Source organism: Bos taurus, chromosome 11, assembly GCF_002263795.3.
Source record: "Bos taurus isolate L1 Dominette 01449 registration number 42190680 breed Hereford chromosome 11, ARS-UCD2.0, whole genome shotgun sequence".
Lineage (NCBI taxonomy): Eukaryota > Metazoa > Chordata > Mammalia > Artiodactyla > Bovidae > Bos > Bos taurus.
In genome coordinates this window covers 98,610,376-98,626,004 of record NC_037338.1, presented here as the reverse complement: position 1 = coordinate 98,626,004, position 15,629 = coordinate 98,610,376, and the positions used below count along the sequence as shown (strand labels likewise).

Here is a 15,629-nt window from a genome sequence, read left to right as displayed (position 1 = left end):
AATGTGTGCAGAGATCCACATTGCCCGCAGAGGCCCCATCCCCGCCCCCGCCCCTTGGGCCACAGTCCATCGACTCATGGCTGGTGTCAGGCGGTGCTCAGCTTTCAGCATCCTGGTTACCTTCAGGGCCCTTGGCAGCCCCGAAGAGGGGCCCTTGCTATTCCTGGGGCCGTGGTGCCTTCTTGGCCCATGGCCTCCCTAAACGTGCCAGGCAGATTCCCACCTCAGGGCCTTTGCACTGACTGTCCCTCATTCCTGGATTCTTCCCTCAGGTGTCTGCATCGTCGTCACTGTCTCACCTCCTTCAGCTTTTTTGCTCAGGTGTCCCCTTCCCATCAACACCTTTCCTGGCCGTCTTGCCCTCAGGCTCCTTCCTCCACAGCACTTCCCACCGTCTGCTGTGTTTTTGCCTCATTTCGTCTGCCTCCTACCTACTGCCAAACTGTAAGCCCCTTGAAGGCAGAATTTTTTTGTTTTGTTCACTGTTTATGTTCTTAGGTCCTTCAGGAGTACCTGACACCTAGTAAGTGCTTCATGAGAGTTTCTTCTTCAGTGAATCAAGCCCTGAGATTTCCTTAAACCTGGCTAAACTCAGCTCCCACCTAGGGCTCCTGGTCCTCTGCTTGGCATCTTAATTCCTGCTTTTTTTTTTTAATGAATGCCCCCATCCCCACCCTGAGTCTATATTCATCTCCCCCCATTATCCCTGGCTGTGCCGTCCCTGGTTCTGGACACAGATGGGCCCCGAGTCAGGACCGAGCTCTGCTCCTCACTGCTCTGTGACTGGGTTTCTCAGCCTTTCTGAGCCTCATTTTCCTCATCTCTGAAGTGGGCCATTGTAACAGCCAGTGCTGAAGAGTTCTGGGCAGCACACAGTAGGCCCTCAGGGAGTGGCTGCTGCTGGGGTGCTTGTTTTATCCTTGCCATGACCTCCCGGGGTGCACCAGGGCGAGGCCCCGCGCTGCTTCCGTGGGAGTGGCGGGACTTAATAGTGTGTGTTTAGAGCCCTGTGGAAACACGAGGGAGGCGCGGGACTGATCCCGTGAGCCCTGCCCCGGCCCACCTTCCCACAGCGGGAGAGGAAGCCGCCTGTCACCCGAGCCTGGGAGGGGTCCCCGAGGCTTTCTCTGGCCAGGCCTGCGGGAACTACGGTCAGGGAGGCTTCCTGGCCCGGCGTTCCCATGGCAGACTCACAAAAGGGAAGGGAGAGAACGCACAATTCGATACCGGCTTTCATTCCCAGACACTAATCCTGATTCCTCTGGGTGTTTCAACACGCCCGGCACTGTGAGCTTCCTCTTCAGACTGCAGCAGCTGCTGCCACTCCTGGGCTGGCTCAGGCTAGTGGAAGGGCTGGCGGGGGTTGAGGGTCTGCTCTGGCACCCTGGCTGCCCCCTAGCTTTCCCTGCTTTCAGGCTTGGGGCCTCTGCCTGATGGGAAGCGGTCTGGTCTTTGTGCCCCTCCACCCACCTCCTCCGGGCTGCCCTCAGCCCGGAATCCATCGTGGCAAGACCGAGGCACCGTCAGGGGGAAGGCTCAAGCGTTCTCACCACGGTCCAGCATGACCTAACCCTGCTCCCTCCACTGCCTCATCCCCTCTGCTCCCCTCCCCAGTCCCATTCAGCCCCTGAACCCCCACGCCGCTTCTCCAAGTTTGTTTCTACCTCAGGGCCTTTGCACTTGCTGTTCATGCGTCAGGACGGCTTTTCCCCCAGCCTTTGCTCAGCCCACACCCTCACTTCACTGCAGACCTTGATCAGACATCACTGCCACAGGGCTTATACCCCCTGCCCAGAGGAGCAGCTTCCCGCTTCTCATCTCAGTCCAGTACTCCCCACCCACCTTCCCTGTTCTCTGTGCCCCATTTTCCTCTCTACTTGAACTACCATGCTTTTGTTTTGGTTTCGGTAACTTGTTCTTTGAGCTGCAATTCACAAACCACACAGTTCACCCATTTAAAGTTTTTAGTATATTCACAGAGTTGTGGCTGTCACCACAGTCAAGTTTAGACTGTTTTCATCACCCTGAAAAGAAACTCCATACCCATTAGCAGTTATTCCCATTTTTTCCCCCAACTCCCCCATCTGGCGGTCATCAGTCTTTCTGTCTCTTATGAGTCTGCCTCTTCTGGACATTTCTTAGAGACTGAATCATGCAGTGTATGCTCTTTGGGACTGGCTTCTCTCACTAAGCAGAATGTTTTCAAGGGTGGTTCACACTGCAGCGTGTTTAGGCGCTCCTTGGACTGCTGAATAGCCTTCCGCTGTTTGGATGTATCACACTTTATGTATCCATTCACCAGTTGCTGGACATCTGGTTTGCTTTCACTTTTTTGAATAATGCTGCTGTGTACATCTGTGTACAAATTTTCGTATGGACATATGTTTCATTTCTCTTGGCTTTATACCTAGGAGTAGAATTGCTGAGTCATATGGTAATTGTAGTTTAACCACTTGAGGAACTGCCAGACTGTCTTCCAAAGTAGCTGCACCATTTTACACTCCTGCCAGCAGTGCACGAGTGTTCCAGTCTCCCCACATCCTCATCGGCACTGGCTGTTACCCACCTTGATTACAGCTGTTCTGGTCAGTGTGAAGTGGTCGCTTGTTAGAGTTTTGACTTGTGTTTCTCTGATAGTTACTGATGTTGAGCATCTTCTCCTGTGTTTATTGGCCATTTGTATATCTTCTTTGGAGAAATGTCTATCTGCCTATTTTTAAATTGGGTTATCTGTCTTTATTTTTGAGTTGTAAGAGCTCTTTATATACTCAGGTCCTTTATATACATGATTTGCAAATATTTTCTCTTGTTCTGTGGGTGTCTTTGCACTGTTTTGATGGTGTTCTTTGAATCACAGAGTTTTTTAATTTTTGTGAAGTTCGGTATATCTATATTTTTATCTTACTGTTTGCACTTTTGGTGTCATAGCTAAGAAAATGTTGGCTCATCACAGATCATGAAGCATTACCCCTATGTTTTCTTCTAAGAATTTTATAGTTTTTTGCTCTTCAACTTAGGCCTTTGATTCATTTTGAGTTAATTGTTGTACGTGGGGTGAAAAATGGGTCCTACTTCATTCTTTTGAATGTGAATATCAGTTGTCCCAGCAACTTTTGTTAAAAAGGCTATTCTCTCTCCCATTTGTACCTTTGTTAAAATTAATTTACCATAAATGTGAAGATTTATTTCTGGACTCGCAATTCTATTCCTTGAATCTTTGTATCCATCCTTACACCAGAACCACACTTTCTTAATTATTGTAGCTTTGTAGAATTTTTGCAGTCAAGACATGTGAATACTTTACTTATGTTCAAGATTGTTTTGATTATTCTGGTCCCTTGAGTTTCTAAGGTTTAGGATCAACTTTTCAATTTTCGGTGGCAAAGTCATCTGAGATTTTGATAGGGATTGTATTGAATTTTTAGACCAATTTGGGAGTACTGTCATCTTAACAAGATTAAATCTTTCTGTCCACGACTATGGGATGTCTTTCCATTTACTTAGATATTCTCGAATGTCTTTCAGTAAGGTATTGATAGTTTGTAGTTTTGCAGAGCATATGTTTTATACTTCTTTTGTTAAATTTATTCTTTTTGATACTGTTGTAAATGAAACTCTTTCATTTCATTGTGGATGTCCACTAGTATACAGGAGGTCATTGATTTTTGTATATTGACCTTGTATTCTGCAACCTGGCTGAACTCATGTATTCTAATAGGTAGAGGCTTCCTTCGGATTTTCTGCATAGCAGATCAAGTCACCTGCCAGTAGAGGTAGTTTTTGTTCTTCCTTCCAGCAAAATGTAAGCTGGTCACTGCTGCGGTCCCAGTGCACAGAGCGGGCTGACACGCAGTCGGTGACAATTATGTGATGAATGAAGGAGGAGGGCTGCCATGGTGGATGCTCTGGCCTGGGGCCCCCACTTCTCCTGGGGCACCTGCTTCCTGCCCTTTGTCCACCAGGGGTTTGGGAACTCTCCCTTCCTCTCCCCCTCCTCTCGAGCCCTGACCTTTTCTATCTGTCCCCAGTCTGCTGGGGTTGCTGGAGCTCACCTTCTTAACAAGGTCAGAGCATCTTGGTGATTGAGTGCCCCTAGACTCCAGCGTCTTCATCAGACAAGACGTGTCTCAGGGGGCCTCCCTAGGCCTGGCCCTTGCTGGGCACACCTCCCTGAATGCTCTCAGGTGCCTGCGATGAGTGGCTCCTGTGCCTGTTTCACCGATGCCGATGCTGAGGTTGGGCCCAGCCTGAGCTGCACAGTGTGAGGTTGTGAGCCCGGGTCTGCCTGGCTGAGTTGTGTTGCTTCCATCACAGCCCTGGCAGGACGTGGGGAAGCCTTGGTCCCATCCTCAAAGCCTCGTGTGGCCAGAAGGGAGCTCCTCATAGAGGCTTGGCTCGGGGGCCTTCATTGGCTAAGAACCCAAGAGTATGTTCGTTTCCCACTCATGCAGTTCCCTCTGCTGGGAACTGTCTCCCCCACCGGCTACTCCCCTTCTCTGCATTCGGGTCTGCGCCTGAATGCCGTCTCTGCAGCTAGTAACCTTCCTAGCTGACTCACCCTTTCCCCCACCCTGTCCTGGTGACACTGAGTCATCACTGGGGTGACTGTCAAATGTCAAGTCTGTGAATCCAGTCCACTGCAGTGTCCAGCACCGGCACATACTTGGGACTCAGAGACCCAGATAGATGCCTCGGGGACCAAGCATGTTGCAGCTGGCCCCACGACCCTCGTGGGTTCCACGTGCCAGCCTCTCCCAAGCCGCTGACCCGTGAACCAAGACGATGGCTGGGCACTCTGACCCTGTAATTGGCCAGCCCTAAGCTCGGATCCTGCTTTGCCCGTCTCTGGGGGGAGCCTCAGTGCCCTCAACTGTACAGAATGGGTGGCACAGAGTCTGTCTCCTTCCAGAGTTGCCGGGGGAAGCAAGTGTTCAGGAGATGCTCAACCTGTGCTGACCCTATGCCCTCGGGCCCCAATCTGGCCGCTAACCCGAGCCCCTCCAGTCTCCAGGGGGTGGAGCGGTCACTTCCTCAGCTGTCTGCTCAGCCGTTCCTGTTAGGTGGGATGAGGCTGGAGATAATGTCTCTCACGTGGGCCCCTCCCTTCCTGAGCACATCCTGCCCTGTGAGGGGGTGGGGGGACCTCAGCTCCTTCACGGGAGAAGTCACCACTACTTGCACCAGCCCCCGCCCCGATCTCCACCTCCAGGGCCGCCGCAGCTGGAGAGGCTGGGGGCACCGCTCCTGCTGGCCCCGCTCACCACCCCCCCCACCCCCGGCACAAGGCACCTCCCCAGTGGCGGGGGCGGGGGTGCGGAACTGGCGGGAGGGTGCTTGGTCATGCTCCCCAGGCCCAGGAGGAGCTCCAGGAGCTGGAAAGCCAGCTTGTCCCCCCCTACCCCCGACCCAGTGGGGAGGACACGCCTGTGGCACAGAGCCAGGCGGCTTGGGTTCAAGTCCCTGTTCTGCTCTGCTCGTGGTGGGCCTTGGGCTGAAGTCTTAGCCCCAGAGGTCCCGTTTTCTTTGAATGTGGGCTTGGACTACTGACGGTAGCTGCTGCAGACAGTTGCTGGGAGGGTTAGCGTGACCGTGGATCGCCAGCGCTTGGAGCAGGCTCCAGTGGCTTTGGACGGTGCCTGGCACGTAGGAAGTGTGCTGAGTTTGCTATTGTTGCTGTTGTTACTCTTATCGTCGCTGTTACTGCTGGTGAAGAAGGGGGCTCTGGAGCCAGGCAGCACTGGGCTGAGGGCACAGCTGCTTCCTGGCTGGGTGATGCTGCGCAGTTTATCTAGCCTCAGTTTCTTCATCTGTGAAAAGGGCTGGCAGTCCATCCCGGGAACACCTTTGTGAGGCTCACTCGAGATGGCCAGCGGCAGTCCAGTGGGAGGGGGGACATGGCAGCCAAAGGAGGCCTCAGAACAAGGTGGGGGCTGGGGGGCAGGCAGTGCTGGAAACACACAGCTGCCCCCTCCCCGCCGGCCGCCCAGCCTGCTCTCACCCTCGCTTGCCTTGTGGGGTTTTTTTCCCCCTTTTTATCTTGTTTTTGTTGTTTTTATCACACTTCCACAAGCAGATTCTTGTTACGAAAATGCAGTCACTTTGTGATACAAAGTGAAAAGTGAGAGCTCCCCACCCATCCCCGCAGGAGGCAGGGCCCTCACCTCCCTGAACGTGGACCCCCACCCCTTGTGCCCGCAGGGAGGAGGTGCAGGAGAACTGCGTGCGGTGGCGGAAGAGGTTCACCTTCGTGTGTAAGATGAGCGCCAACCCGGCCACCGGCCTGCTCGACCCCTGCATCTTCCGTGTGTCTGTGCGCAAGGTGAGGCCGGCGGGGGCTGCCAGGACCACCTGGCTGGTGCCTCCAGGCCCATCCCCTGAGTCAGGCTACCTCATTTCCTGTCCTCCTCCCCTGCGGGTCAGGTGGGGAGGGGGGCGGAGAGGATTGGGAAGACCCGTGAGGTCACTGGGATTCCCTAGCCATCCTCATCCCCGTGTCTGTTTCCCTTGCAGGAGCTGAAAGGTGGAAAGGCTTATTCCAAGGTAAGCTGGGCCAGGTGAAGGGGCAGCGGGGTGGGACAGGATGGGACAGGCATGAGAGAAGCTCTAAGAAAACAGAAGATGCCCTGCCATCTATGAGATGTATTGGTTTTTGGAAATATCTTTATTGACAGCCTCTGCATTTAATGTAAAGGCAGCAGATGCTCATTGCAGCACAGATGGTAGAGGGCTTCCCACCATGTGCCTCCTCCTCACACCCTTCCAGACCTCTTAAGAAAACAAAAATGCCTGAAGCGGGGGACTTCCCTGGTGGTCCAGTGGCTAAGACTCCACACTCCCAGTGCAAGGGGCCCAGGTTCGATCCCTGGTCAGGGAACTAGATCCCACATGCCTCAACTAAGATCCAGTAAAGCCAAATCAATCAATAAATACTTTTAAAAAGAAGCAGCAGAAGAAAAATGCATGAACTATCTCATACAGAGCAGTGAATAAAACACGTGCACGTGGTTTAGAGGATCATGCGAGGAGCCCCACGGGGGTACCTGAGCACACGCGGGTGAATGTGGTTTAGAGGATCATGCGAGGAGCCCCATGGGGGTACCTGAGCACACGCGGGTGAATGTGGTTTAGAGGGTCATACGAGGAGCCCCCATGGGGGTACCTGAGCACACGCAGGTGATGGGATTTTTTAATTCACTAGAGGGACTTGTCCTACAGATTCTGAAACCTTTTTTTTTTAACTACCCAGTACAGCGCGGGCATGTTTTTGTGTCATCACAAGTTTCCTTTTGCTTTCTAACAGTGGAGGGTCCCCTTGTCTGGCTGGGTGAAGGGGGCTCAGTCACCCCCGTGGCTGCACGTCTGTGTGGTGGGCAGGTTTCCCCTCGCCCACAGACACTTTAGGCCTTCCATTTAAAGCCTTTTCCACTGGGGAAAGTGGGGGAAGATGGCTCTGGAAGGGTTACCTCTGGCTTTGAGTCAGCCTGCTCTGCCCTGAGCCCTCCTTCTTGTGGGGCCTCTCGCCCACCCTCTGGGGCCCGGGGAGGCACCCAGCAGCAGGGAGGTGGGCTCAGTCAGTCCAGAGGAGACATGCCTTTGTCTCACCTCACCCTGCATGAAGAGCCTGAGGCAGGCAATAAGCGGGGTGAGTCCCTTCCTACCGACCAGAGCTCAGGAAGTTCAGTGGACATGGCTGTGCCCTGCGCCCTGTCCCGGGTGCCAACACCCTGCCCAGAAGCAGAGGGCAGGGTGGCTAGAACCGGGCTGCAGAAGGTGCTCTTAGAGTGGGGATTTCTCCTCCTGGTGGCGCACATGGGAGAAGGACAGCCAGGGAAGAAAAGGCCAGCAAACGGCAGGAGCACCCACCTCCCTCCCCCTTCCCCCCCAAACCTGCTGTGTCACCTGTCAGGCCTCCCAGGCCCTTCCCTTCCGTCACAGGCTCGTGTGTGTGTGCTAAGTCATTTTAGTCATGTCCTACTCTGCAGCCCCACGGACTGTAGCCCACCAGGGTTCTCTGTCCATGGGTTTCTCCAGGCAAGCATAATACTGGAGTGGGTTGCCATGCCCTCCTCCAGGGGATCCTCCCCACCCAGGGACTGAACTTGTGTCTCTTAGGTCTCTTGCATTGAAAGGTGGGTTCTTTACCACTGGACCACCTGGGAAGTCCCACCACAGGCTCAGGTCCCTTTAATCAGAGGAAGAAACTGAGGCCCAGAAAGGTGGGGAGATCTGACACTAATCAGGCCTCATTTCAGTCCTGGCTCTGCCGGATAAGGTGTGTGAGCCCCTGAACAGGTCACTTGCCTGCTCTGAGCCTTAGTTTCTGGGTCTGAAGCATGCACCCTCCATTCTACAGTAGAGACTTGCGTGCAGCAGGTGCTCAATGAATGTCCCCGCTTAGCTTGATTTGTCCTCCAGGTCCCTAAACCCAGCACCCACCCCCCGCACCCCAGCCTCCAGGTCTGGCAGATGTGGCTTCCGTCCAGGAGGCCTTCTTAGCTCATCCACCCTGTTCTTCCACTTTCTTACTTCCCTCCCCACCCCGGGCTCCCCTCTGCATCTCGTGACAGCTCGAGGTTCCCACTGGCCCTTGGCTCCCACCCTCACCAGGGTCTCCCGCCCGCCCAGCAGAATGCCCTCCACCCATCCATCCACCCACCCCAGCGCCAAGTTCCCACGGGCCTGGCCTCCCCTCCTGCCTGCTGGCTCGGCGGCTCCCACAGCACGGCCTTGTTTCCCCGGGAACACTGCGTCTGTGTCGCAGACAACAATGTCCTTTCATCTCGGGCGCTGCCCTGGTGCACGCCGGGACGCGGCACAAAGGGTGCTTTGTGCAGCCCGGGGATGTGAGCTCCTGGCTTTGCCACGTGGAGCCTCCAGCCGGGGCCCATGTCCTTGGGTGCTGGTTATGCAACAGTCCGTCGGGGCTGCGGGGCGGGTCCAGGGCTCCAGCCCCCACCGCCGCCGGCCCAGCTCACCCTTGGGCCACCAGCGCTGCTCTCACACTCCCCTCAGCCTCCCACCCTCTCCTCTGTCCCCCGCTTAGCTGGGCTTCGCGGACTTGAACCTGGCGGAGTTTGCAGGCTCGGGCTCCACGGTGCGCTGCTGCCTGCTGGAGGGCTACGACACGAAGAACACTCGACAGGACAACTCCATCCTCAAGGTACGGGGGGCTCTGGGCCTTGTCTGCCCCTCCCACCCAGGGGCAGGGGAAGGGCGGACCACCTCCCTGTCAGAGTCCCCTGGGGAGTTGCGAAGAACACAGGTTCTCATCCCAGATGGGCAGCGAGAGACGCTGGGAAGACGTGGGCCCTGGGGTCAGGAAACCCCCCTTGGAGGCCTGACTCAGCCACTGGCCTCAGTTTTGCCCTCCATAATTGGGCCTCAGGGAGTGGACCCCGACAGTCTCTTGCAGTGAGACCAGCACCCCTTATCTCGTGGTGCCCGACCACAGCCTGGCAGGGAGTGGTGTCTCTTCCTGACCCCACTTTTGCACAGGGCTCCACCTTCGGGTGGTCATCCACCCAAAGACACAGCAAAGCTGGCACCTGACCCTGCAGCCCAGCTCCTAACCACTGCCGTGCATGATGCGAGGCCACCTGAGCTCCAGAGCACCGGGGTGTGGACGGACCTGCCGTCCCTGCACCTGGCAGACCTGGGCAGCTGCCCCGAGGGCCCAGCCATGTGAAGGTTTCCAGTGGCCAGCGCAGCACCCTCCCCCCGGGCAGCTGCCTCCTGAACTCCTGGGGACAGAGATATCGGGGCATCCGCTGCCAGCGCACCTCTCTTCCTTGTCTCCACACTCTTCCACCTGGCTGAGAAAACAGTCTTGTCTTAACCACAGCCCTGTGAGCTGACCCAGTGGGAGCGTGCTGCGTCTGGCAGAGCTGGGTAGGAGGTGGTAGGCAAGGGCGCTGGGGCCTCTTGGACCTTTTGCAGAAGCCAGAGGCTCCTGGAAAGGTCCAGGCTAGCTCTTGTGAGAGCCAGGGCCTCAGTGCATCCTCAGACCAGATCAAGGGGGCCTCGGGTCCAAGGCCAGCTCCCCCACTCCTGTCTGCAGGACCTTGGACAGTCATTTATTTCCCCTGATTCTGAGTCTCAGTTCCTGTGTCTACAGCCTGAGGCCACCACATACGTGGCAGGTTGCTATCACAGCCAAATGAAATAACCCATTAAAAATCTCAGCCTCACCCCATTGTTGTCGGAAGTGTCCCTAGGATTCTCTTTCTCACCCCATCACCTGTCACTTTATCCTAGCCCCGATTCGGGGACCCAAATCTTGCCTTGTTTGAACCATTGCCGAACTCTTTGCCTAAGTGGATGTTAAACATTTCTAATGACTTCTTGCTTTGCTTTATTCAACAAACTTTCACACACCCCTGCCCTCTGTGTTGGACTCTAGGAACCCCTATGCTGTGTGAGGCTGGGTGGGCCCCTCCCTACCGGGTAGGCCTCAAGAGCTCCTCTTCCACCTGCCTCGCCCGCTCTGGGGGCCGTGAGGATGGAGAGTGTCTGCAGCCTCGCCCTTGAGGGTCCCACAGTCTAGTCGCTGTTCTGAAATGACAGTAGCTGACTCATTGCTCACTCACTCCATGCCAGGCGCCCCAGGCATCCTCTGCCATCCCACGAGGCAGCTGTTAGGATCAGTTTTGTCCTCTGCACGAGAAAACTGGGCTTCAGTGAAGTTTGGTGGTGTCACCAGGGCCAGCAAGTGACAGAGATGGGATTAGAGTCCAAGCTCATCTGAAGCCAGAGCATGGGGTCCAGGCACCTGTGGGGGAGCTGGGAGGGTTGAACGGGGCGTGGCTCATCTCCCTGGCTTTTGCACAGGTCACCATTGGAATGTTCCTGCTCTCGGGAGACCCCTGCTTCAAGACGTGAGTGCTGGTGCAGGCTGCCTGAGGGGTGGGGGCTGTCCTGGACATTGTGGGGGGAGGGGCAGGGGCTCTTCCCTCCTCCAGGCTCGTGGGGTCCCCTGTCTTCTCCTGACCCCAAGCTGGGGCACCCCAGTCACACCTCTCTCTGTTTTCCCAAGGCCGCCGTCCACCGCCAAGTCCATCTCCATTCCAGGCCAGGATTCCTCCCTGCAGCTGACGTGTAAGGGTGGCGGGACCAGCCGTGGTGGCAGCAGCAACTCCCTGACAGGGTCCCGGCCCCCCAAGGCCCGGCCCACCATCCTCAGCTCAGGTACCGTTCCCCACCTGCCCTCCGCACCCCTCCTGGGACGAAGGCTTTCACCTCCCCCGGTCCCTAGGTCCCAATGGGGGACACTTGCTGAGAAGAGAAAGCCAGTGCGGTGGTATTCACCTACCCTTGCTTCCGTCGGGTGGGCATCTGCGCCCCTCCCATGACCCAGGCTCTGCCTGGCCCCAGAATCACAGCAGCACCCTGGACCAAGACGGATCAGGTCACTGGCCTCGTGGCTCTCCGGGTCGAGCAGGAGAGACAGGGGTCAGTGAACAATAAATACATCAAACGTTTGTCCGCCTAGAACTGTGATGAGAGCTGGGAGAGAGATGTAGAAGGTGTCCGCCTCGGGACGACCAGGGAAAGCTTCCTGAAGGGATTTCATTTGAGCTGAATCTGGGGTGTATTGTGCTGTGTTCCTGGCAGAGGGACCTGCTAGGAGCTCTTGTTCTGCTCCTTGCTGTGTGACCCTGACCGGCTGTTTTACCTCTCAGGCCTTAGCATCATCCTCTGCAAAGGGGGATCAGCAGTAGTAACCACATCCGGGTTGCTCTGGGGATGAACTGAGAAAACGTGTGTGCCTTTCCTGGCACCTGGGTCGTCCTCTCTATTTCCCAGCACGTTTCCATTAAATTATCATTATTACTAATGTTATGAAAAATGCAAATGAGCCTGAATCCCTAGAGGATTGGGTGTGGCAATTAAGAGGGAAAGGAGCCCAGTGCTGTAAGGGATGAAGTAGGCCCTCTCCCGACAAAGCTTGAGCCTTGGCTCCTACACCCCGTCCCTGGGGGTGAGCTCAGAGCTGGGAGGTGGACAACCACCAAGCCGATCAGTAAGCAGGGTGGCACATGGTGGCCCTAACCTGTGCCACAAGAGCAGTGAGGGCACGGGGCCTCAGACCCTGTTTTCTGGGTGATTCTGCCCCCAGGGCTAGGAGCCGAGAGGGACCCTCTGACCCTGAGGGCCAGCTTTCCTGCCCTCCCCTTTTTTCCTGCACACCAGCCAGGTGGGACCCAGAGCAGAAATCTGGGCTTCTCCCCTGCCTCAGCCGGAGGGCTGCATGCAGGAATGGGGGCTCCCCAGCTCCACTGCCCTCTCCAGCTTCAGGGTGGGGGTCCTCCGAGGAGCGATCTGGGGACCAGGGCACCCCAGCACATGTGGTGCCTTTTGTGTGAGAAGAGAGATGCTTCTCCCGCATAGGGTGGGAATTTGAGGTCTACAAGCCTCTCTCTTCCCGCAGCCCCTCAGAGGCAGAGAACCTGTCGGGACTTGAAAAGTCTTGTGGCTTTGGGTGGGGACACAGGCAGGCCTAGGGTCCAGGCTGTGACCTGGGTGTGCTCATATCAGAAGAGGATGGAAGAGTCATTGCTTCCCACGTGGACCAGAAGGACTGGTCGGTGGCTGGGTGTTCTCTGAGCCCTAGGCAGACCCTGCTTGGTTCCCTGTATTTCCTGCTGCCAGTGCCTAAAAGTGTGTTCCCCACCCTTATTTACTACACTCCAGTTACACAGACTCCAGCTCACTGAAGCCTCAGGGCCTTTGCCGATGCTGGTCCCTGGGTCTAGAAGGCCTTTTTTCTGATGCCTTACCTAGCCTGCTCCCTGCCAAACATTCTGAAGGTCACTCATTAAGGCCACCTCCTCAGAGAAGCCTTCCCTGATTTCAGATTGGATTTCAGACCCAACCTCCCCTCATACGCTCCCTGCTGTGGGCCATTTGCCAGTTATGCTTAATCGTGGGTCCTTTTTGTCCTGTGTTCTTCCTTCCCACCACTGGGTGTCTGTGACACCCTGTCTCCTGTCCCCTGGCAACCCAGTAGAGCGCCCCCCAGATATTTGTGGAATGAAGGAATGACCCTGGGCTCAAGTGCTGACCTGTAGCTCAGGACAGGTTGCTGCCCCCTTGAACCATCTCTTAAGAGTTTTTCCATCTCTTAAGTGGAAATACATAGTGTGCCCCCCCACCCCACCCCCACCCCGCCACATTCAGTGAGAGGACTAGTGAGAAGCGAGCATACTGGTCACCCCTGCCCCCCCCGGCTTCCAGGGGTGCCGGAGGAGCCAGACCAGAGCCTGTCCAGCCCGGAGGAGGTGTTCCACTCTGGCCACTCCCGCAACTCCAGCTACGCCAGCCAGCAGTCCAAGATCTCGGGTGAGTGCCCACCCACCCTCCCGGTGCCCTTGGCCTCCCAGCCTCCCCAGCCCCACCTCCATCATGACCTGTACCCCCACCGCCCAGCAGGCTACAGCACAGAGCAGTCGCGCTCCTCCAGCCTCTCGGACCTGACACACCGCCGGAACACGTCCACCAGCAGCAGCGCCTCGGGCGGCCTCAGCATGGCCGTGGAGGGGCCTGAAGGCAGCGAACGTGAGCACCGGCCCCCCGAGAAGCCGCCGCGGCCGCCCCGGCCTCCGCATCTGTCAGACCGCTCGTTCCGGTAGGTCTCACCGTAAGTGCTGCTAGAGAGCAGAGCCCTCCGGTGGCTCCGGGAACCTCTGCTCCTCCACCTGTAACACAGGGACAACTGGGTCCTGGCGTCGTTGGGCGCGTGGCCGTCGGACCAGCTGATGCTCCACACTGGCCTGGTGCGCATGCTCAGTGGGTGGATGCTGCGGGTGGTCTAGCATACCCTGGGGCCTGCCTGCTTCCCTGCTCTGTGGCCTCTCGGAGGCTGGCACTTAACCTCCCAGGGCCTCCGCGGCCTCCTCTCTAAAACCAGGTTGCAGCAGCATCCGCACCGTAGGGTTGATGTGACGGTTCAATGAACACAGTCTGGACCAGCTTCCACGTGCACTCGGAGGGTCCTGAGTGCGGTGGACGGGGACTGGGTCCTATGGTCGTATGACTGTCCTGACTCCCGCCCCACCCCAGGAGGAAGAAGGACTCAGTGGAGAGCCACCCGACCTGGGTGGATGACACGCGCATTGATGCTGATGACATCGTAGAGAAGATCATGCAGAGCCAGGACTTCACGGAAGGGAGCAATACCGAGGGTGAGCTGCCAGCACAGGCGGGATGTGGGGGTTGGTGCCCGGGGTGAGCAGCCAGCACTGACGGGCACAGTGCCTGGGGGCTCCCTGGCTTCGCTGCCCCATTCAGCTTCTATCTTCCCCTGTGTCCCCACAGACAGCAACCTCCGGCTGTTCGTGAGCCGCGATGGCACCACCACCCTGAGTGGTATCCAGCTGGCCAACAGGTAGGCGGGGGAAGGTTCTGGGCCCCCATGGTGAGAGCATATGGCTTCTGCAGCCCACTGACCTAGCTTTGAATGCCAGCTCTTGTCCGTGTGACTTCGGGCCAGTCATGTCTGTCTGAGCCTCGGTTTCTCCGTCTGTCAAATGATGTGGATCACACCACCTCACCCGGAAACCTGGGACGAACACCCCAGGGTTGGTTTGGGAGGGTTCCGAGGAACGTTGGAAAATGCTTGGCACAGGGCTTGCCACACAGCAGGGGCTTCATACATCTTTATTTTGGATTCCACTTTTCTTTCCCTTCCTCCTGGGCCTAGGAGCTCCTAAAAAATGATGATGATGACTCATGTATCTATTAAATGAATAGTTACTGCGCACCAGCTACGTTTCATGGTTCTGAGCTAGGTGCCGGGGATACGGCAGTGAGCAACATAGATTTCTGCTTCATAATAGGCAAGCAGATGTGAGGATCAAACTTATGGCTTGAACTCTGCCAGTATATAGAGTATTCTCTAAATCATTCATTTACAGCATGCTGGTCAGTGTGTGTCAGGCTCAGTGAATGAATGAATGGAGGAGCTTACCACCTGCAGGGCTGTGCTGAAGCCTTTACTCCTGGTTCTTGTGGGCCAGATGGGAAAGTGGCCATTTAACACCTAGGCCAGAGGAGTCGGAGGCTTGGCTGGGCCACACTGGGGCCTCAGACCTGCCCTCTGGTGTTGCTCTGCTGACCCCTGCTGGCTGAGGTTCAAAATCGCAACTGCTATCTTTGCGTGGCCAAGGCAATGGCACCCCACTCCAGTACTCTTGCCTGGAAAATCCCATGGATGGAGGACCCTGGTGGGCTACAGTCCATGGGGTCACTCAGAGTCGGACACAACAGTGACTTCACTTTCACTTTTCACTCTCATGCATTGGAGAAGGAAATGGCAACCCACTCCAGTGTTCTTGCCTTGAGAATCCCAGGGACGGGGGAGCCTGGTGGGCTGCCGTCTATGGGGTCGCACAGAGTTGGACAGGACTGAAGCGACTTAGCAGCAGCAGTAGCAGGCTGTCCTTAGTGGGGTGGGCAAAAAGAAAACAGAGGGCACTTCTTAGGGCTTTGTGACATCCCTCTCCAGCCCCCTCTGAGGATGAGGAAACTGAGATTGAGCAAGGTCATTGCAGAGCTGTATACTGCGCCCCAAATGACTACAGCCCTGCCAGTGGGCCTGGCCTTGGTGGGGAGAAGAGCTGATCAAGCTTCCC

The 15,629-nt window shown here is 56.3% G+C and overlaps 1 protein-coding gene across 1 annotated transcript in view; it reads left to right on the top strand.

The window, feature by feature from the left end:
- Nucleotides 1-15,629, top strand: part of EEIG1 (estrogen-induced osteoclastogenesis regulator 1) — a 33,451-nt gene that overhangs the window by 16,861 nt on the left and 961 nt on the right. The window contains exons 2-10 of the mRNA NM_001193094.1: nt 6,199-6,319; nt 6,511-6,540; nt 9,044-9,160; nt 10,828-10,874; nt 11,033-11,184; nt 13,234-13,338; nt 13,429-13,624; nt 14,059-14,180; nt 14,314-14,383. Of these exons, the coding sequence (NP_001180023.1) occupies nt 6,199-6,319; nt 6,511-6,540; nt 9,044-9,160; nt 10,828-10,874; nt 11,033-11,184; nt 13,234-13,338; nt 13,429-13,624; nt 14,059-14,180; nt 14,314-14,383 (960 nt within the window). The remainder of the gene's footprint in view (nt 1-6,198; nt 6,320-6,510; nt 6,541-9,043; nt 9,161-10,827; nt 10,875-11,032; nt 11,185-13,233; nt 13,339-13,428; nt 13,625-14,058; nt 14,181-14,313; nt 14,384-15,629) is intronic.